The sequence below is a fragment of the Carcharhinus amblyrhynchos genome, chromosome 2 (assembly GCF_965287045.1).
Source record: "Carcharhinus amblyrhynchos chromosome 2, sCarAmb.v2.hapA, whole genome shotgun sequence".
In the NCBI taxonomy this organism is placed as follows: domain Eukaryota; kingdom Metazoa; phylum Chordata; class Chondrichthyes; order Carcharhiniformes; family Carcharhinidae; genus Carcharhinus; species Carcharhinus amblyrhynchos.
In genome coordinates this window covers 104,089,047-104,111,822 of record NC_137325.1, presented here as the reverse complement: position 1 = coordinate 104,111,822, position 22,776 = coordinate 104,089,047, and the positions used below count along the sequence as shown (strand labels likewise).

General features: G+C 42.3%; 1 protein-coding gene across 1 annotated transcript in view; it reads left to right on the top strand.

Annotated features, from left to right (window-relative positions):
- Positions 1-22,776, top strand: part of LOC145361377 (pituitary tumor-transforming gene 1 protein-interacting protein) — a 97,270-nt gene that overhangs the window by 35,499 nt on the left and 38,995 nt on the right. The window contains exon 6 of the mRNA XM_080217074.1: positions 21,176-21,222. Within this exon, the coding sequence (XP_080073200.1) occupies positions 21,176-21,222 (47 nt within the window). The remainder of the gene's footprint in view (positions 1-21,175; positions 21,223-22,776) is intronic.

Genomic DNA, 22,776 nt, shown 5'->3' with positions numbered 1-22,776 from the left:
GCCTCCACCACCACCGACGGCAGCCGATTCCACTCACCATCCTGGATTCTCGCTTGCGGCCACAAATGCTTTTCTATTCCTCTTACAATAGAATCCTCCATAATTATATAACTGTTGCATTCTGTCACATTTTATTCCTCCCTGCGGCAGCTGAACCAAGTGTGGTATAATAGATTTGGCTGTTGCCGTTTTCCCCTGAAAGGCCATTCCCTGCAACAGTATCCAAAATGGTGTATCTGTTTTACGGGGAAAGCCACAGGAGATTCCTACACTGCCTGCCTACCTCTCTTGCTCTGCCTGGTGGTCACCCACAGTGGATAGGTAATGGCAGATATTTAAAGAACGCATGGATGAATTTCAACAGCTGTACGTCCCTGTCTGGCCTAAGAGTAAAACAGGGAAGATGGCTCAACCATGGATCTGTCTCCACTAAGGAGGACACAAATAGCCTTCCAGAAATTCAGGAAAAAAGAACAAAGGGCCTAACATGAAGGAGGAACTGAAAGAAACCCTTAATCACAAAATTGATCTGGAGAAATTGCTGGGATTAAAACCTGATCAGTCCCCAGGGCTTGATGCTCTGCATCCCAGAGTACTCAAGGAAGTGGTCCTAGAAGTAGTGGACACATTGGTGATCATTTTCCAGTATTCTATAGCCTCTAAGAGATTTCCAGCGAATTGGAGGGTAGCTAACGTAATCCCACTTTTTTAAAAAGGAGGGAGCGAGAAAATGGGTAATTATAGACGTGTTAGCCTGATGTCGGTGGTAGGTAAAATGTTGGAATCAGTTATTAAGGATGTAATAATTGTGCATTTGGAAAGCGGTGACAAGGATCAAATCAAGTTACCATGGATTCAGCAAAGGGAAATCGTGCTCGACAAATTGTCTGGAATTTTTTTGAGGATGTGACCTGTGGAGTGGGCAAGGGTGCACCAGTGGATGTTGTATATCTGACTTCGAAAAGGCTTGTGACAAGGTTCCACCCAAGAGATTATTGAGAAATATTAAAGCTCATGGTATTCGGAGTAATGTATTGACATGGATAGAGAACTAGTTGGCAGAGGGGAAGCAGAAGGTGAATAAATGGGTCCTTTTCAGAGTGGCAGGCAGTGACTAGTGGGATACTGCATGGTTCTGTGCTAGGACCCCAGCTGATCACAGCATAAATGATTTGGACAAAGGAATTGAATGCAATATTTCCAAATTTCCCAATGGCACTAAGCTGGGTGCAGTGTGTGCTGTGAGGAGGATGCTAAGAGGCTGCGGGTGACTTGGACAGGCTGATGGAGAGAGCAAATACTTAGCAGATACAATATAATGTGGATAAATGTGAAGTTACCCACTTTGGCAAAAACAAGAAGGAAGATTATTATCTGAATGGTGGCAGTTCAGAAAAAGGAGAAGTGCAACGTTACACGGATGTCACGGTGAAACAGTCGCGAAAGGTTGGTATGCTGATACAGCAGACAATGAGGAAAGTTAATGGTATGTTGGCTTTAATTGCAAGAAGATTTGAGTATAGGACTATGGATGTCTAGCTCAGTTTTAGAGGGCCTTGGTGAGACCAGACCTTAAGTATTATGTGCAGACTTGGTTTCCAAGTCTGAGGAAGGACATAAGAAATAGGAGCAGGAGTAGGCCATCTAGCCCTTTGAGCCTGCCCCGCCATTCAATAAGATCATCTTGCTATTGAGGGAGTCATGTGAAGATTTATCAGACGGATTCCCAGAATAGCAGGACTGACATATGAAGAGAGACTGGATCCTCATGTACTCACTGGAATTTAGAAGAACGAGAGAGGATCTAATAGAAACATATAAAATCCTGATCAGACTGGACAGGCTAGATTGAGGAAGAATGTTCCTGATGTTTGGGAAGACCAGAACCAGGGATCACAGTCTAAGGATAAGGGCTAAGCCATGCAGGAATGAGAATGAACTTCACACAGAGTGGTCGTGGCTCTTGAGGCTAAAGGGATCAAGAAGTATGGAGAGAAAGCAAGAGTGGTACCCTGAGAGTGCGTGGTCAGCCCTGATCATATTGAATAGTGGTGCAGGCTCGAAGGGCCGAATGACCTACTTTCTCCCAGAATGCTCCTCTGCTGGATACTCTTCCTCCTGTTTATCTTTGGAAGGGTTCTTCTGCAATCCACTGTACAGTCAAGGTGACTGCGCCAATTTCTGCCAGAAGTCGGCGGCTCAGCTGGATTGACTTGAAATTCTATAACTTGTTCCTTCCAGATTGCTATGTCAAAGTCCTGGAATTCCCTCCTTAACAACAATGTGGATTTAGCAGTAGAGGAAGGTGGTTCAGTATACCACCTTCTCAAGGATAATTGGAGATGGGAAATAAAGACTTGGTTTGATTTATTGCCACATGTATTAGTATATATTGAAAAGTATTATTTCTTGCTTGCTCTACAGGCAAAACATACTGTTCACAGAAAAGGAATGAGGATGCAGAATGTTACTACGCTGGCCACTTTTCCGAGGCTGTGGGAAGTATACTGGGTGGAAGACTGGTTTGCATAGTTGACTGGGCTTGAATGTTGGCCAACCCAGTGGCGCCCACATCTCAAGAAATAATTTTTTAAAACTTGGATTTAGACATGGTCAGTTTTTCTCTTCAGAATACTATGTGACAATTGAGTATTGCTTCAATCTGTTGAACTGGGGCAGAATTTTGAGAAAGCTTCCAAGTACTGAAAAAGCAATGGCAGAAATTTTGAGGACTTATCATTCACTACGGTTTCAGCTGCCCACAAGCATTTTGTGGGCATTTGCACAACTTGCAATACATGAAGCTCCCTTTCAGCTTGCATCAGCTACATGGATCTGATGTGTGAGCAGGACAAACAATAGCATGTCTCTTTAACTAAGCAGAATGCTGAACCCCCACTGAGATACACAAGTGAAAATTGTATCCCCCCCCAACCATGATCTCTGGCATCACCTCCCCCTTCCTGTCAAAGTGCGAACCAGTTTACATTTCTGTAGAAAACTCTGTAAATCTGGGTCTCGTTGAATTCAGTGACACCACCCTTTTTGCTCAGTGATCTACATGTTTCATTTTAATGTGAATCGGCAAACAGGACACAATGCATTGTGTGACTTTGAAGTGTAATAATACCTTCTGTGACTTGGGCAGAATTTCCAACTTCTTGCATGTGTAATTCCACATGTCCTTCCAATTTCTCCCTTCTCTGAACTGCCCAGCTGCCCCCTCATGTTTTCCAACAATCTCTGTCTCTGACTTGCCTCTCCTGAGCTGCTTATTTCAGAAAAGAGCTGACAATCTGCTCAAAATTTTTAAATCTATTAAAATTAACAAAGGAAATTTGTGGATAGCACTTTTGGAATGTGGGCTGTTGAGGCTTCCAACTAGTAAGTTGCCTTTGGAAAATTGTTCTTGTGGTGTGTCTTAAAATAACATCTCTAACAATAGAATTGGCAATCAAGAGAGAACCATGCTACTTGATGTGCAAGAAGCAAATAGCCCGATTTGGGAATTTTTAATCCTTTTTATTTCCACAAATAGTCTGAGGAAAAGGAATTACTTTTCATTGTATTTTTAAAATGTAGTTTTTACATGCTTAAGACATGGGTAATGATGGCACCAACATTTTGGCTTTGCCTCCAGAAAGTATTGATTTTAGCTTGACTCAACAGTTGAGAAACATGCTTCACTCCTCAATTGTTGCCAAAACACAACTACAAGGTGAAGATTGGTAGAGAGCTTCTTTCTGAAGCAGAGAGCTGTAAGGTTTGTGGAAGGGATAGAAGTGAGGGCTTCCACTGAGGCAGAAACATTATAAATTCTAGAGGAGCTTTAGTAGCCATCTTGTTTAAAGTACAGCAATCCACTGCTGTGGGAAAGTTAGTGATTTTTATTGTATGAGTACGTGAAGATGAATTGCATAGATAGAATAAGTGGATCTGATCAAAATAGCCCATGGTGAAATAAAACAGATGAGTAGTTTGCATCTGTTTTCAACTCACCAAGTCTTTGTACAGTCCCTCTTCAGATAGTTTGAAGAATTACACATGCAAGAAGTTGGAAATTCTGCCCAAGTCACAGAAGGTATTATTACACCTCAGAGTTGCACAATGCATTGTCCTGTTTGCCGATTCACATTAAAATGAAACATTTAGATCACTGAGCAAAAAGGGTGGTGTCACTGAATTCAAGGAGACCCAGATTTATAGGGTTTTCTCCAGAAATGTAAACTGGTTCGCACTTTGCATGTTTTAAAATTTTGCATAAACTTCTGTCGGACCGTTTTGAACCTAGGACTATTAATCAGTCAGTTTGTGAAATGAATGAAAACTAATGTAGAACGGAGGTGCTGGCTTAAACTTGATTAATAGTTATTCTTTCTAAACCATTTGAAATTTAGTTTTGGCATTTGGACAGGCCAATTGTAAGACCATAATGCAATATATATTGTTACAGTTCATAGAAACCCTACAGTGCAGAAAGAGGCTATCCGTCCCGTTCAGTCTGCACCGACCACAATTCCACCTAGGCCGTATCTCTACACATTTACCCACTAATCCCTCTAACCTATGCATCTCAGGACACTAAGGGGCAATTTTAGCATGGCCAATCAACCTAACCTGCACATCTTTGGACTGTGGGAGGAAACCGGAGCACCTGGAGGAAACCCACAGTAGTTAATATGCAAGTTCAGTTTCTCTAAAAAATGAATAGTGCTGAAGTTGCATGTCTCTCTCCTCCTCTCGTCCCATTGATTTTAAAAGTGTTAGTGTTCTAATTAGCACAAAACACACAATAGTAGAAATAAAAACAGAATGCTAGAAAACACTCAGCAGGTGAGATAGCACTTGTGGGGAGAAAAAAATTTAGTGGAGCCAATTAGTGACATTAAACAACTCAATAGAGTTTTTCAGGCTGATTGGTTTTCAATTACAGCATTCTGCCGGTGGATGTGGTCGGTCTTGATTTTCAGAAGGCGTTTGACAAGGTACCTCACAAGAGGTTATTGCAGAAGGTCAGGGGACATGGAGTTGGGGGGAGGGTGTTAGCGTGGATAGAGGATTGGTTGTCAAATAGGAGGCAGAGAGTGGGGGTTAATGGGTGCCATTCGGATTGGCAGTTGGTGACTAGTGGAGTGCCCCAGGGGTCGGTGCTGGGGCCTCAACTATTTACCATTTATATAGATGATCTGGAGGAGGGAACCGAGTGTATGGTGTCGAAATTTGCTGATGACACCAAGATTGGTGGAATGGCAAATTGCGCGGAGGGTGTGGAGAGTCTGCAGATGGATCTAGACAGGCTGGGCAAATGGGCCAGGAACTGGCAAATGGAATTTAATGTTGGCAAGTGCGAGGTGGTCCACTTTGGTAGGAGTAATGGTAGGAAGGAGTATTACTTACGTGGCGAAAAACTGCAGCAGGCGACGGTGCAGAGGGACCTCGGGGTCCTTGTGCATGAGTCGCAAAAACCCAGCTTGCAGGTGCAGCAGGTGGTCAGGAAGGCAAATGGGATGCTGGCCTTCATAGCGAGGGGGATTGAATATAAAAGTAGGGAGGTCTTGCTGCGGCTCGATAGGGCATTGGTGAGGCCGCAGCTGGAGTACTGTGTGCAGTTTTGGGCACCGTACTTACGCAAGGATATTTTGGCCTTGGAGGGAGTGCAGAGGAGGTTTACTAGGCTGATGCCGGAGTTGAGGGGGTTGAGCAATGAGGAGAGGCTGAATAAATTAGGCTTGTACTCATTAGAGTTTAGAAGAGTGAGGGGAGATCTCATTGAGCCGTATAAAATGATGAACGGGATGGATAGGATAGAGGTGGAGAGACTCTTCCCGCTCAGAAAGGACAGTAGGACTAGGGGGCACAGCCTCAAGATAAAGGGGGGGCGGTTTAGAACGGAGTTGAGGAGGGACTTCTTCACTCAAAGGGTGGTGAATCTCCGGAATTCTCTGCCCGTTGAAGTGGTGGAGGCTACCTCGCTAAATATTTTTAAGACGCGGGTTGATGGGTTTTTGATAAGAGAGGGGATTAAGGGTTATGGGGAGAGGGCGGGAATGTGGAACTGAGCCACTTCAGATCAGTCATGATCTTATTGAATGGCGGGGCAGGCTCGAAGGGCTAGATGGCCTACTCCTGCTCCTATTTCTTATGTTCTTGTGTTCTTTTGCACTTGCAATTATAGGTAAATGGTAATTGTGTTTTGTGACAAAACTCTGGACAAGCAATTAATTAATTGGGTTGAGAGATGCATCTTGATGTGTTTCTCTCATAATACAGCAGACGGATTTCATAAAGAATTTTCATGGACCTTGGAGCTTCCTAATTAGTACTTCATTAGAATGATTAGAAATTTTTGTCTTCAGAAATTATTATCCATATGACCAAGAACTGTTAAATTGAACTCATCAAAGTAATCTGTATGCTGATTCTTCATAAGGTGAATGAGCAATCAGCATAATTAAAAAGTTTCATGGATAGATGGATACCTCTCCCCATTGAAGAATCCAAATGAATCATCTTGCTAATTTGCAACCTTTGTTACTTTTCTTCTTTAGCTGTTAAATATCATCGTAAAGTTCATTGTTGGTTTCCCTTCATCGAAGATAAATATTTCTTTGTATCTAAATATTTCTTCGAATGTAAAGTCATCAGTTGTGCATTCTAACATGGCTGTGGAGCCTGAACACAATAAGAAGTCTCATAACACCAGGTTAAAGTCCAACAGGCTTATTTGGTAGCAAAAGCCACTAGCTTTCGGAGCGCTTGCCACCCCTTTGTCAGATGAGTGTGAGTTTTATTCACAAATAGGGCATATAAAGACACAAACTCTATTTACAAAATAATGACTAGAATGCGAGTCTTTATAGCTAATCAAATCTTAAAGGTACAGACAATGTGAGTGGAGAGAGCGTTAAGCACAGGTTAAAGAGATTTGTATTGTCTCCAGACAGGACAGTTAGTGAGATTTTGCAAGCCCAGGCAAGTCGTTATGGGGGTTACAGATAGTGTGACATGAACCCAAGATCCCGTGTGCGGAACTTGGCTATCAGTCTCTGCTCAGCAACTCTGCGCTATTGTGTGTCGTGAAGGCTGCCTTGGAGAACGCTTCCCTGAAGATCAGAGGCCGAATGCCCATGACAGCTGAAGTCTTCCCCAACAGGAAGAGGGCAGTCTCGCCTGGTGATTGTCAAGCGGTGTTCATTCATCCATTGTCGTAGCGTCTGCATGGTCTCCGCAGTGTACTATGCCTCGGGACATCCTTTCTTGCATCAGGTAGACAGCGTTGGCCGAGTTGCAAGAGTATGTATTGTGAACCTGGTGGATGGTGTTTTCACATGAGATGATGGCATCTGTGTTGATGATCCAGCATGTCTTGTGGAGATTGCTGTGGCAGGGTTGTGTGGTATTGTGGTCACTGTTCTCCTGAAGGCTGGGTAGTTTGCTGTGGACAGTGGTCTTTTTGAGGTTATGCAGTTGTTTGAAGAGAAGAGGTGGGAGTGTGGGGGTGGCCTTGGCAAGATGTTCGTCTCCATCAGTGACATGATGAAGGCTCCAGAGAGGCGGCGTCTGAATGCAGACCTACATGGCTTTCCACACTAGGGGCAAAGATGAATTATCAACTTTTGTTGGAGCACAAATATTTTTTGTCTTCTCCCTTTGTGCATGTAAACAATCATGACACCTTTGAATTCCAATCAAATGGTTTGTTGATCCCATATTCTCTGATATATTTGTGTTAGTCTAATGGCTGCCTGGGATCCAATCTCAGCCTGGAGCTGATGGTTTTGTTACCCTCCACAACAGAAGTGTTTGCTGTACAGGTTTTCACATTTCTGCCATTCTGGAAGCTTGTTTATAGCTGCTCTGTTTATGATTGTTTGAGGCTGATGTAAAATTCCTCTTTGGACTCGTCTATAGCTTTCAGTGTTGGGGCATACATATTGAGGCCTGTTCCCCACTGGTTCTGGTCTAGGGCGACCCAAGGATCATGAGGCATTTGTTTACTCCTCAAGGGGAGCTTCTGAGACAGACACTTTTTTTTCCAATGGTCAAGTCAACCCCTGGAGACGGCAGTTGTCTTCAGATTTGCTTTTCCAGAAGAAAATTTAACTGCACCTTGTTTCTTGAGCTGGCCTTGCCTTATCGGCAGGCCTTCCTTAAGGTTGATGATGTCAGTACCGAAACGCCTGAGTTCCCAGGCAACAATAGCATGCGCCATTCCTGCCTGTCACCGTTGGGCTTGTCCATGAAGGCCTGATGTTCTAGGTCCTGAACTTAACTTGATTTATTATTGTCACATGTATTTGCATACAGTGAAAAGCATTGGTTCTTGCGTGCTATACAGACAAAGCATACTGTTCATGGAGAAGGAAATGAAAGAGTGAAAATGTAGTGTTACAGTCATAGCTAGGGTATAGTAAATGCAAGGTAGGTCCATTCAAAAGTCTTGACAGCAGCAGAGAAGAAGCTGTTCTTGAGTTGGTTGGCACATGACTCTACGTGTATCTTTTTCCCGACGGAAAAAGGTGGAAGAGAGAATGTCAAGCTCTCCACCCTTTCTGCTTTGTCTCCATTGATGTAGACAGGGGCATGTTCTTCTTTATGCTTCCTGTAGTCAATGACAATCTCCTTTGTTTTGTTGGCGTTGAGGGAGAGATTCACATAGATCACATAGAATTCTGCAGTGCAGAAAGAGGCCATTTGGCCCATTGAGTCTGCGCCGACCACAACCCCACCCAGGCCCTATCCCCATAACCCCATGCATTTACCCTAGCTCATCCTCCTGACACTAAGGGGCAATTTAGTATGGCCAATCTACCTAATCTGCACGTTTGGACTGTGGGAGGAAACCCATGCGGACTCCACACAGACAATGACCCAAGCCAGGAATCGAATTTGGATCCGGAGTTGTGAGGCAGCAGTGTTAACCACTGTGCCGCCTATTTTAAACTTCATTTGAATTTCATTTTAAGTGGTGGAATATGTCTATGTCCCAAGTTCTTTGAATGTGGGGTGGCCATTGTACACCAGCTATCACACTGGCTTGACAGAACAAGGCCTTGGTCTAGTGGCAAGAGGATCCAAGATGACTGGAGATCAGTCTCCACTGTATGGGCCTAGGGCATACAAGCACACTCATACTACTATCTTCTGTTCTCTTTCTCATAGGACTTCTCTCTGAGATTCATAAAGTACAGGGGTGGCTTTATGAGCTCGTGAGAGTGGAACTGGTCCCTCTCAGAGAATGGCATGGCTTCTCCTTTCTCACCATGAATAGCCCTGTTGCCATCCCTCTCACTTCTTTCTGGGTAGTGATTACTGCTTCTGGGTTCTGTTTTCACCCACCATATCTGTGTTGTGCTGCTTTCAGTAAGGTTTCCTCTGCTTTCCTCTGCTGCATCCGTCAAGGAGGTTCAGCAAAGATTTCAGACTAACAGCTAGTTAGTATAGACACTTTATGGAATGGAAATGTCGTGCAGAAGACCAAGATTGCTCAAGAGACTACCAAAATATCTCTGCCAAAATGGCCAGTTTCTAGCTATTCTTCAAACAGTAGCAAAAACATGAGTACCCATCAAGTCACATTGAAGGACATTCAAGCATGTTGTCAATCTGATATGCCTAGCAACTGAACTGTGGAGTATTAAGATTTAAAACCCTTATCCTAATAACCACAAGTCATGAGAAGATCAGAAGATGGTCATCCTGCATGGCCAATGGAAAGAATTTAAGTTTTATGTTAAGAGTAGAACCATGAAGAAAGTCAAGTTTCCTCCAGGGGTTTTGTGCGACTATGACCACATTTGGATTAACAAGGATAGAATGCAGTTAAGGATCAGTAATGTTCAGAATAGGCATTCTGGTGGCATGTGTAAAGATGCACCTTATTCGCATGGTGCATATCCACATCCCATAAAACCGCTGAGATCAAGAGGCAACTAAAGAAGTAACAGTCATGCTAGGATGTCTAATACCTGTAATTTATCCTTTGATTGTGACCTCAACTGGCCACTCAAAGATCATGTTTGAGCCAAATGGAATAGGTGGATGTTTGATATAGAAAAAACCATCGCAAAGTGGAAATACGATGCTGTCCCAGTCGATGTTTTGTGCAATTTCATCAAATTGACAGATGCTGTTCGTGCACAAATATCCAATTCAATGAATGGAGAGGAGGATGGTTTATTGCGGAGGTATAACTCTGAAACTGAAAGCTTCACATCTGATCCAGAGTGGGATCCTTATGATGCAACAGCCAAAGTGACTGAGAATGAATTTGACAAATTTTTTGCATTGAACACTGAAGACGAACGTAATAGGTTATGAGCATTGTTAACAATTTATTCCATAAACTATGACACATTAATTTAGCATGAGTTGCCAGTGCAGTCTTTTTATTCCACATTTCAAAATGGCGAATCCCCCCCCACACTAATAGTTCACATTTTATACTTGCCGTACAAGTCAACCCCCATTTTTGGGTGGTGTAGAGTTCGACTTGAGCCAACATCAACGGTAACCTCACAACAAATTCTGACTTTTAAGTTTTCAACTACGAGCCAGGCATTATTTGTCTAAAAAGATAACTTATTCTTTAATGATGGATTCTGTATTGGAGTCAAATTTGCTGATCATTCAAAAATAATTAGGAAAACAAGTTGTGAGGAGGCCACAAATGGTCTGCAAAGGGATATAAATTAAATGATTTTGGTTAAAAAGAAAGGCAGTTAAAATGTAGACTAGAATGTTTTGGCCATTCAGTTTAGAAGAAAGAAAGGTGACCTTATTGAAACCTAAGATTCTGAAGGGACTTGATAGGATAGATACTGAGAGGATGTTTCCTCTTATGAAGAAATCGAGAACTCATGGGCACAGTTACAAAATAAGGGATCTCTCATTTAAAACAGAGATGAGGAGGAATTTATTTTCAGAGTTAATCTTTGGAGATCTCTCCCTCAGCTGTAACGCTGTGATTGAATATATTCAGGACAGAGGTAGACAGATTCTTTATCTGCAAATGAGTCAAAGGGGTAGATGGGAATGTGGAATTGAGGTTAGAATTAGATCAGCCATGATCTTATTGAATGGCGGAACAATGTTCAGGGCCAAATAGCCGCCTCCTAATACTCATTCATATGTTCATATAATAAGAGGTTTCTAAAAGCCCAATTTAAGAAAAAATGAAGTAGAGAAAAGAAGGCAAAAGTAGTGTGCAAATTACACCTCCCTTTCCATCACATGACTAACCAGGAATCTCTCCTGCTCTTTGTTTTTGGCATGTGTTGGAAGGATTTACCTGTATTAATTCATGTTCCTTGACCATCAAATCTTGGGAGTAAGTCTTCAACCCAGAGCATTCAAATAGTTTAATCAGTTCCACTTAACTTTATTTAATTAAAGCTGATCAGTATATTGGCATTAGACAGTCAGACATTTTCTATGTACTAATTAGTGGATTTTTATTTCTTCGGACAACATTGTATGGAATATCCAATATGGTGTATGCACAAAGATGCATCAACCTACCTATTCAAGATATAGGACCTGTAGATGTTGTATATTATGTTAACAATGAAAAGAAAGCTAGCTAGCATCAGATGTTTCTCTGCACATTTAAGTGCTTTTGTATGAAGTATCAGTCATACTTTTTGCTGATGATCCATTATGTTCATCTAGCACACCATAGCTAAAGTAATTTTGTGTAGTGCTTTTAATGTAATTCCATTGCAAATAGCTACAATTGAATTACTGTTCAATTTACTATTTATGATTACTTTCAACACACCACGAGCCAGTGTTGCCTTAGAGGTATTCTTTTTCTTTGTGTCTGTTTAGAGACAGTAAAAATCAATTATCCTTTTTATATTAATCCCTTCCAATTTAAGTTCCCACCCCTTCCCTCATTTGAAAATCCCTTATCTTAATGAGTTTGTGTGGTTATGCACATGTACTAATTGAAAATCTACAATGGATTTATCAAAAACACTCCCAAGAAAGTAGATTGATTTTTCCCTATATCCTGGATTAAATGGATGCACTATTATACAGAATATTAATGCTTTTAGCTCACCTTACAAAAACAACTGTACACAAATAAAAATATTGTTTAAAAAAGCAGGTAGACTAAAGGTGGGTAACTACAGGCTGGATAGCTTTACGTCCATAGTTGGGAAAATGCTAGAATCCATCATTAAAGAAGAAATAACAGGACACCTGGAAAAGAATGGTTCCATCAAGAATATGCAGCATGAATTCATGAAGGGAAAGTAGTGTTTGAAGAACTTACTGGATTTTTATGAAGATGTAACAAGTGCGGTTGATAGAGGGGAACCGGTGGATGTGTTTTTAGATTTCCAGAAGGCGTTTGCTAAGGTGCCTCACAAAAGGTTACTGCAGAAGGTAAAGGTATACAGAATGTTAACATGGATTGAGGATTGGCTATCTAACAAGAAGCAGAGAGTTGGAATAAATGGGTGCTTTACTGGTTGGCAGTTGGTGACTAGTGGCGTGCCACAGTGATCGGTGCTGGAACCTCAACTGTTTACCATATACATAGACGATCCAGAGGAGGGGACCGAGTGTAGGGTAACAAAGTTTGCTGATGACACAAAGATGAGTGGGAAAGCAAAGTGCGTGGAGGACGTGGAAAGTCTGCAGAGAGATTTGGATAGGCTGAGTGAGTGGGCGAGGATCTGGTAGATGGAGTATAACATTGGCAACTGTGAGGTTATCCACTTTGGAACAAATAATAGTAAAATGGACTATTATTTAAATGGTGAAAAATTACAACATGCTACTATGCAGAGGGACCTGGGGGTCTTTGTGCATGAATCGCAAAAATTCAGTTTGCAGGTGATCAAGAAGGCAAATGGAATGTTGGCCTTTATCGTGACGGGGATGGAGTATAAAAGCAGGGAGGTCTTGCTGCAATTGTACAAGGTACTGGTGAGGCCGCAACTAGAGTACTGTGTGTAATCTTCGTCGTCTTATTTGCGAAAGGATACTTGGCCCTGGAGGGAGTACAGAGAAGGTTCACCAGGTTGATACCAGAGATGAGGGGTTAGCTTATGAGGAGAGATTGAGTAGATTGGGCCTGTACTCATTGGAGTTTAGAAGGCTGAGGGGAGATCTTATAGAGACATATAAGATAATGAAGAGGCTAGACAGGGTAGAGGCTGAGAGATTCTTTCCACTTAGAAAGGAAACAAGAACTAGAGCCTCAAAATAAGGGGGAGTCAGTTTAGAATAGAGTTGAGGAGGAACTTATCTCAGCGGGTGGTGAATCTTTGGAATTCCCTGCCCATTGAAGCAGTGGAGGCTATCTCGTTAAATGTGTTTAAGTCACAGGTAGGTAGATTTCTGATCAATAAGGGAATTAAGGGTTATGGGGAACAGGCGGGTAAGTGGAACTAAACCATTATCAGATCAGCCATGATCTTATTGAATGGCGGGGCAGGCTCGAGGGGCTAGATGGCCTACTCCTGCTCCTATTTCTTATGTTCTTGTGAGCAGCATAAGAAGGAATAAAATGAAGCAAGGGTTTGCATTTGCAATGTTACTAAAACAGTGACTGGAAGAAGGACCAGCAAAAGGTTGCTGAAGCATTATACGCCTCTACTCCAACAACTCAAATTTTTCAAGACTTAAAAAAAATTAAGAAAAATTGAAGTTGCACTAGCTTCATTGTTTTATCTTTCACTTTTTTAAAATGAAATATTTTCACCTTGAAGCATAGAATGTTTATTATTCATACTTCATTCTTAGATCACTTGTTCCATAATAATGTAATAAATCAAATGATAATTATTTCATGCATACATATAGCAGACTAGTTAACTTTAAATTGAGTGTCATTTTGGCACTATAATTTTTTAGCAAGGAGATAATTTCAATCCTGAGTTATTTCCATAATTGCTGGCAGCAATTGGGATTATTTTTAAATGTCATCTTTAATTTTTCATTGTGCTGTAAATTAGTTTCTGAAGGGGGTAAAGAGATACTAAACATGACTAGGTCACAAATTGCCAGTAAAATAATTAAACTGGTGCAAAAAATTCCTTAGAAAACTTAATGGGTTTGTTTCTTTCTATTAAGTATATATAAATATATAATTCAGTCCTCTAAAGAGTTACTTACTTCTATCTTCTGCCCAAAAATAATTTTCTATTTGCTTCAGTTGGACGAATAATTATTTCGGGGTGGTTGAAGACTGCAAAACAGTGCAAAAGGTCTCAAGTGATGAGCTTGAAGTGTTAATTGCTTTGGAGTTCAGAAGTTGCTTTTATAATCCTATAATATTTTAGTTTAGCAAATTTTAGGTGGGTGTGGGGACGAGAAACTAGCTATTTTTGTAACCTGTGCTCTTTGGATCTGCTTCATGCACAGGAGACAGATGTGACAGTAAAAAGAAAGGACCCTCAAGCCTGCTGCACCAAGTCTTGGTTGATCTTTGGCCTCAACTCCACTTTTCTGCCCTGTTCCCAACATCTCTTAGTGCCCAAAAATCTTATCACTCGTGGCCTTGGATGTACTTAGTGACTGAGCATCCAGAGCCCTCTTGGGTAGAGAATTCCAAAGATTCATTGGCCCATTAAGTGAAAAAATTTCTCCTTATCTCAGTCTGAAATAGCCATCTGAAATGAGACTATGACCCTGAACTCTAAACTGCAGCCAGGCAAAATAGCCTCTGAACCTATAAACTGTCAAGCCTGTGAGAATATTGTGTGTAATTTGCAATATTATGAAGATACTTATTTACAACAGTGCTTTGTATAAGAATAAGACTAAATGCACACTGAGCAACTAAGATGTATAATGCATGTGGCAAAAATAAGAAGACAGAGCTCATTGTTGTGTGTTAAAATGGATGATGCAATTTCAAAATGTCTTCAGGCAACAGGAAGAAATGGCCTGGATTTTGCTATACTAATAATGGCAACGCTGTCAGCACTGACTATTGCTACAAGGTAAAACTGACAGCAACTTCTGGTATCTGTACATGCTCACTTAAACGTGGTATTTGTTGTCAATGAAACCTTCCTACTTCACGGGCTTTGCTGTTGTTGTCTTAAGTGATGGAATCTGCACATTTATCACAATGATGGTGTGAACTTATAGTATGTACCCACTAGTCTTATCTATAAATGAAAAAAATTAGGATTATGCAATTAGGAGTAGATAAGTTTTTATATGGTTCAATAAATGATGATTACTGCTCAACAAGCTCTGTGACCCTGAAAAAATAAATAGTGTGTCATTTCATAAGAACAGAAGAAATAGGAGCAGGAATAGCTGGTGGCGCAGATCAGCACAAATGGATATGATCTGGTGACCATTACGGAAACATGGTTGCAAGGTGACAGGGACTGGGAGCTGAATGTCCAGGGGTATCAAGTGTTTAGGAAGGATAGATGGGAAGAAAAGGGGAGAGGGGTAGCTCTGCTGATTAAGGATAGTATCAGGGTGGTAGTAAGGGAAGATATAGGCGCCAAAGAGCAGAACGTGGAATCATTGTGGGTGGAGATAAGGAACAGCAAGAGGAGGAAGACGCTGGTGGGTGTGATCTATAGGCCCCCAAATAATGACCTGGAGGTGGGGTGGGCTATAAACCCACAAATAAATGATGCGTGCAGGAATGGAACGGCAATAATTATGGGGGATTTCAATCTACATATTGGTTGGTCGACCCATGTTGGACGCGGTGGGCTTGAGGAAGAGTTCTTGGGATGCTGCCGGGACAGTTTCCTTGAACAGTGTGTGCTGGAGCCGACGAGGGAGCGAGCTATCTTAGATCTGGTGTTATATAATGAGGCAGGTAGAATTAGGGACCTTGTTGTGAGGGATCCTCTTGGGAAGAGTGATCATTGTATGGTGGAGTTTTTGATGCAGATGGAGGATGAGAAAGTAGGATCCCGGACCTGTGTCCTCTGTTTGAACAGAGGGGAGTACGATAGGATGAGAGAGGAATTGGCGAATGTAGATTGGGGTCGCAGATTGGTTGGTAGGACTGCTGAGCAACAGTGGAGATCTTTAAGGAGATCTTTCTTGGTGCTCAGCAGAAATTTATTCCGATGGTAAAGAAGGATCGTAGGAGAAGGGATAATCAGCCGTGGTTAACGAAGGAGAGAATTAAATTAAAAACTGATGCATTTGGAGTGGGTAAAAGTAGTGGCGAGTAGAGGATTGGGAGAGGTTTAAAAATCAACAAAGAATGACGAAGAAGTTGATAAAGGAAGGATAGACTATGAAGCTAAACTAGCGCTAAATATAAAAAAGGATAGTAAGACTTTTTATAAATATATAAAGAGGAGGAGGCTGGCTAGGGTGAATGTTGAACCCTTAGAGGATGAGAGGGGGGATTTAGTGGTGGGGGATGAGGAAATGGCTGAGGCCTTAAATAAGTTTTTTGCCTCAGTCTCCACAGAGGAGGACGTGAATAGTATGCTGGGTATTAACGATAGAAGAATGGTAGGAGTTGAGGGCCTAAATGAGATCACTGTCACTAGGGAGGTAGTGCTCGACAGCCTTGTGGGACTGATGGTGGACAAGTCCCCCGGACCGGATGGAATGCATCCCAGGGTTCTGAAGGAAATGGCGGAGGTGATAGTGGATGCCTTAGTGATTATTTTCCAAACCTCGCTGGATTCCGGGGAAGTGCCGGAAGATTGGAAAACGGCTAATGTTACGCCACTGTTTAAAAAGGGTAGCAGGCAAAAGGCAGGGAATTATAGGCCGGTTAGTTTAACATCTGTTGTAGGAAAAATGCTTGAATCCGTCATCAAAGAAGAAATAGCGAGGCATCTTGAAAAGAATTGTTTGATAGAGCAGACGCAGCACGGATTCGTTAAGGGGAAGTCATGTCTGACAAATTTATTGGAATTCTATGACAATGTGTCCAGTGCAGTGGACGGAGGGGAACCGGTGGATGTGGTGTTTCTCGATTTTCAGAAGGCGTTTGATAAGGTGCCGCACAAAAGGTTGTTACAGAAGGTTAGGGGGCATGGAGTTGGGGGTAAGGTGTTAGTGTGGATAGAGGATTGGCTGTCAAACAGGAGGCAGAGAGTAGGTGTCAATGGGTGCTATTCGGATTGGCGGTTGGTGACTAGTGGAGTGCCCCAGGGATCGGTGCTGGGGCCTCAGCTATTTACCATTTATATAGATGATCTGGAGGAGGGAGTTGAGTGTAGGGTGTTGAAATTTGCTGATGACACAAAGATAAGTGGAAAAGTAAATTGTGCGGAGGGCATAGAAAGTCTGCAGAGGGATCTAGATAGGCTGAGCGAGTGGGCGAGGACCTGGCAGTTGGAATACAATGTTGACAAGTGTGAGGTTATCCACTTTGGCAGGAATAATAGTAGGAGGGACTACTACTTAAAGGGCTAAAAGCTGCAGCATGCTACGTTGCAGAGGGACCTGGGGGTCCTTGTGCATGAGTCGCAAAAACCCAGCCTACAGGTGCAGCAGGTGATCAGGAAGGCAAATGGGATGCTGGCCTTCATAGCAAGGGGGATTGAATACAAAAGTAGGGAGGTCTTGCTGCAACTGTACAAGGCACTGGTGAGGCTGCAGCTGGAGTACTGTGTGCAGTTTTGGTCTCTGCGCTTGCGCAAGGATATTTTGGCCTTGGAGGGAGTGCAGAGGAGGTTCGCTAGGCTGATACCGAAGTTGAGGGGGTTGAGCTATGAAGAGAGGCTGAATAGACTGGGATTGTACTCGTTGGAGTTTAGAAGGATGAGGGGGGATCTTGTTGAGACGTATGAGATGATGAAGGGGATGGATAGGGTAGAGGTGGAGAGAACATAAGAACATAAGAAATAGGAGCAGGAGTAGGCCATCTAGCCCTTCGAGCCTGCCCCGCCATTCAATAAGATCATGGCTGATCTGTCGCTGCTCAGTTCCACTTTCCCGCCCTCTCCCCATAACCCTTAATCCCCTCTCTTATCAAAAACCCATCAACCCGCGTCTTAAAAATATTTAGCGAGGCAGCCTCCACCACTTCAACGGGCAGAGAATTCCAGAGATTCACCACCCTTTGAGTGAAGAAGTTCCTCCTCAACTCCGTTCTAAACCGCCCCCCTTTTATCTTGAGGCTGTGCCCCCTAGTCCTACTGTCTTTTTTGAGCGGGAAGAGTCTCTCCACCTCTATCCTATCCATCCCATTCATCATCTTATACGTCTCAATGAGATCTGGTTCTTCCTGCTCAGAAAGGACAGCAGGACTAGAGGGCACAGCCTCAAGTAAAGGTGGGGGGGAGGGGCGGGAGGGTGCAGTTTAGAACAGAGTTGAGGAAGAACTACTTCACTCAAAGGGTGGTGAATCTCTGGAATTCCCTGCCCGTTGAAGTGGTGGCGGCTACCTCGCTAAATATATTTAAGACGCGGGTAGATAGGTTTTTGGTAGGCAAGGGAATTAAGGGTCATGGGGAGAAAGCGGGAAAGTGGAACTGATCCACTTCAGATCAGCCATGATCTCATTGAATGGTGGGGCAGGCTCGAGGGGCTAGATGGCCTACTCCTGCTCCTATTTCTTATGTTCTTATGAGTAGGCCATCTAGCCCTTCGAGCCTGCCCTGCCATTCAATAAGATCATGGCTGATCTGAAGTGGATCAGTTCCACTTTCCCGCTTTCTCCCCATAACCCTTAATTCCCTTGTCTATCAGAAACCTATCTACCCGTGACTTAAGTATATTCAGCGAGGTACAAAGAACAACACAGCATGGAAAACAGGCCCTTCAGCCCAATGAGCCCACACCGCCATTTTAACATTATGTGCGCCCTCCTCTACCTGTGACCTTTGTCTACGCCTACTGGGGAAGATTGAGGGAAGACTAATTTAGGGACAATTTGTTACACCAATCAGCCTAAAAGCACGTTTTTGGGGTGTGGGAGGAAACCGGAGCACCTGGAGAAAACCCACGCAATCACGGGGAGAATGTGCAAACTCCCACAGACACTGGCCCAAATCCATGTGTCTGCACAGCAAACAGTGATAGTCACTGAGCTGTCATGTTGCCCATCAGATGGTAGCCTCCACCACTTCAATGGGCAGAGAATTCCAGAGACTCTCCACCCTTTGAGTGAAGAAGTTCCTCCTCAATTCCGATCTACATTCCCCCCCCAATTTTGGGGCTGTGCCCTCTGATTCTGCTATTCTTTCTGAGCGGAAAGAATCTCTCTACCTCTACCCTATCTATCCCCTTCATTATCTTATATGTCTCAATAAGATCTCCCCTCAGCCTTCTAAACTCCAGTGAGTACAGACCCAGTCTATTTAGTCTCTCTTCATAGGCTAACCCCCTCATCTCCGGTATCAGTCTAGTGAACCTCCTCTGCACTCCCTCCAAGGCCAATATATCCTTCCGCAAATGTGGCAACCAAACCTGCACACAGTACTCCAGTTGCAGCCTCACCAGTACCCTGTACTGTTGCAGCAAGACCTCCCTGCTTTTATATTGTATCCCCCTCGCTATAAAGGCCAACATTCCATTTGCCTTCTTGATCACAAGCTGCACCTGCAGACTGGATTTTTGTGACTCATGCACAAGGACCCCCAGATCCCTCTGCACCGTAGCACGCTGCAGCTTTTCACCCTTTAAACAGTAATCCCTCCTATTATTCCTACCAAAGTGGATAACCTCACACTTGCTAACATTATACTTCATCTGCCAGGTCCTTGCCCACTCACTCAGCCTATCCAAATCTCTCTGCAGACTTTCCGCACCTTCCACGCGATTTGCTTTTCCACTCATCTTCGTGTCATCCGCAAATTTCGTTACTCTACACTCAGCCCCTTCCTCCAGATCGTCTATGTAAATGGTAAACAGTTGAGGCCCTCAGTTGATTTCCTCAGAAGAAAATATTTATTGCAGATAAACTCGAGCGATAAGAGTAGAAATGGATGTGCAACCCACTGAGCCTTCATCATCATTCTGTATAATCAGATCCAACTCCACTTTCTGCTGGCTCCTCACACCCCTTGACTCGCTGAGCGGCCAAAAAGTCTGTCTACCCCAGCCTTAAATATAGCAAACAGGAGACCATTCTCAACTTCCTGACACCGAGAATTCCAAAGATTCAAAGAAGAAACTTTTCCTTATCTCAGTTCTGAATGATTATCCTGATCAGTGCTCTACACCATCCTCCCCATTCTAGATCCTACAGAGAACAAAAATGACTTGTGTCTGCTCAGTCAGTGTTTCAATGACATCATCATTCATTGTTTTGAACTCCAGAGAGCAGGCCCAATTTGCTCAGCCTTGCATCATAGAATAATCTTGTCAACCCAGGGACCAATCTAGAGAGCCTTCGCGGTATTGGTTACATTGTAAGTATTTCCTTCCTTAAATATGGCGACCAAAACTGCACATTACTCCATGTTTGGTTGCTCAAAAGCTGTGCACGTTCGTAGCAAGGCATCTTTCTGAAAATCTGAAATCTCTTATAATGAAGGCCAATGTGCCTTTTGCCTTCCTAAACACTTGTTGTGCCTACATACTAACTTTGAGTTCCTTGCACAAGCACACCCAAGTCTCTGAACATCGCTGACCTGATGAAGGAGCAGCAGCCTGAAAGCTTGTGATTCCAAATAAACCTGTTGGACTTTAACCTGGTGTTGTGAGACTTCTTTCTCTGAACATTGGCATTTACAAGTTTAATGCCTTCTGAGAAATATTTGGCTTTTCTATTTTTGGGGCCAAAACGTACAATCTCACATTTTCCAACATAATACACTACCTGCCACTTGTTTCAGTTTTAAAAAAATATACTTTTTAAAGCTTTGTTTTTGTCTTTTATGCCTTTTCCTTTAATACCCTATGTATGTCCCAATGTTTTATTTCTCTTTGTGTAATGATTTAAGTACAATTTATACTTCCTGTCTTTTAACTTTCTGCTTGTGGTCTGCAAACACTTCACCCTGATTGAAGAGCTTCCCTGCTGCTTGATCTGCAAATAGCCAAGCTTAAATTTCTACTGCAAATATACTTTCTACAGTTGTTTTAAGTTGCAATATCTTCATACAATTTACAATACCTTCATTCAGTTTTACAAAGGAGAGACAGTTCAGTCACAAGACTTTGTTCCACTTCATAGATGTTTGCAAGCTAATAGCTGGAGTGTAGAATTTTCATTGTGGTTTCATTGGTTTGAAAATTTAATCTTATTTTTATTTTTGTTTTGCAGAAAGGCTGAAAAAAGAGCACAATATGATGAAATTCGCAAGAAATATGGTATGTCAATATTAAGTTGCATTGCTATTTGGTGATCCATAACATTTTATGTAAAATCTGTTTGTCAAATGGTTACAGCACAAAAGGAAACCTGACTTGTTTTTGCTGGCCTTCTGAAGGAGCAGTTCACCTAGTGCAATTCCCATACCTTTTCCCCAAAGTCCTGCAAATGTTTCCTTTCCACATAATAATGCAGTTTTCTTTTGAAAGTCTTATTTCATGCTGCTTCCTCCACTCGCTTGAATTGTGAATTCCAGGAGCAAAACATTTGCTGTTGCTTCTTTTGCTAATTAATATAAATCTGTGTCCTTCAGTTCATGATCTTTCTACCAGTGGGAACAATTTCTCCCTACTTATTCTATCCAGAGACACCTCGTGATTTTTAATATCTCTTATCAAATGTTCTCTTAACCATCCCTTCCCCCAAACTCAAACTCTCCAAACTTTCTATGTAATCCTTCATCTCTGGAATCATTTTCATGAATCTGTTTTTTGCCCTCTCTGTTGCCTTCACATCAGTTTGGCTCAGTTTGCGGGACAGTTGGTTAGTGATGCAGAGTGATGCCTACGATGCAGGTTCTATTCCTGTACCAGCTCAGGGTATTTATGAAAGTCCACCTTCTCAACTTTGCTCCTTGCCTGAGGTGTGGTGATCCTCAGGTTAAATCACTGCCAGTCAGTTTTCCCCATCAAAGGGGAAAACATCCCAAGGTCATCTGGGACTATGGCGACGTTACCTTTTAAATTGTGATGCCCGGAACAAGACACAGTGATCCAGCTGAGACCAAACCAAGTATGCAGTTTTAGTGTAACTTCCTTGCTTGTACTTGTACAGACAAAACCCAAAATGCCCAAATGCTTTATTAACTGCTCTTTCAACCTGTCCTGCTACTTTCAAAAATTGGTGTACATATATATTATGCCTCAAAAATAACATTAGTTAGATTAGATATTAGTGACTAGTTTGTCCTAATTACTTCAAACCTGAAAAATGTAGCTATTTCAGGTAAATTTCTTTAGTTAAGCTTTCACACTAAACGTAGTGGTTGGATGTAGTTTGAAATAATACTCCAGCCATGAAGTGATAGCAGCTTACAGACCAAATTGCTTTTTGTCTTCCTTTTGACATAACAGACATGCATATTATCAATTCCTCATCACTAGAGTCACTTAGAAATTATAGATAGCAAATAGAATGTAGTAGCCATGGTTCGAACATGAAGTTGGAACCGAATAGAATAGTTGAAGTCTTACTGATGGGATCTGCGATGCAAGATGCAGGAAATTCATCTGTTGGTTCTGTGATCAATCACTAGATTCTAGCCAAATCCCATTGGCTACAATGCTGTCTTAACCTTAACTTGAGCATCCAATTCTATAAATGTGTATTTACTCATTGTAGAGGACTTCCAATATTTAGCTAATGTCTTCTTTGGTTGAGGCAAAATGTAGAAGTATATCTCTTGTTTCTTTTCATTAAATGAACTTGGAAATCTAACCCCACAACATCATAGCCACTATGAAGTTAAATTGGTTCTGCCTGAAGGAAATTTC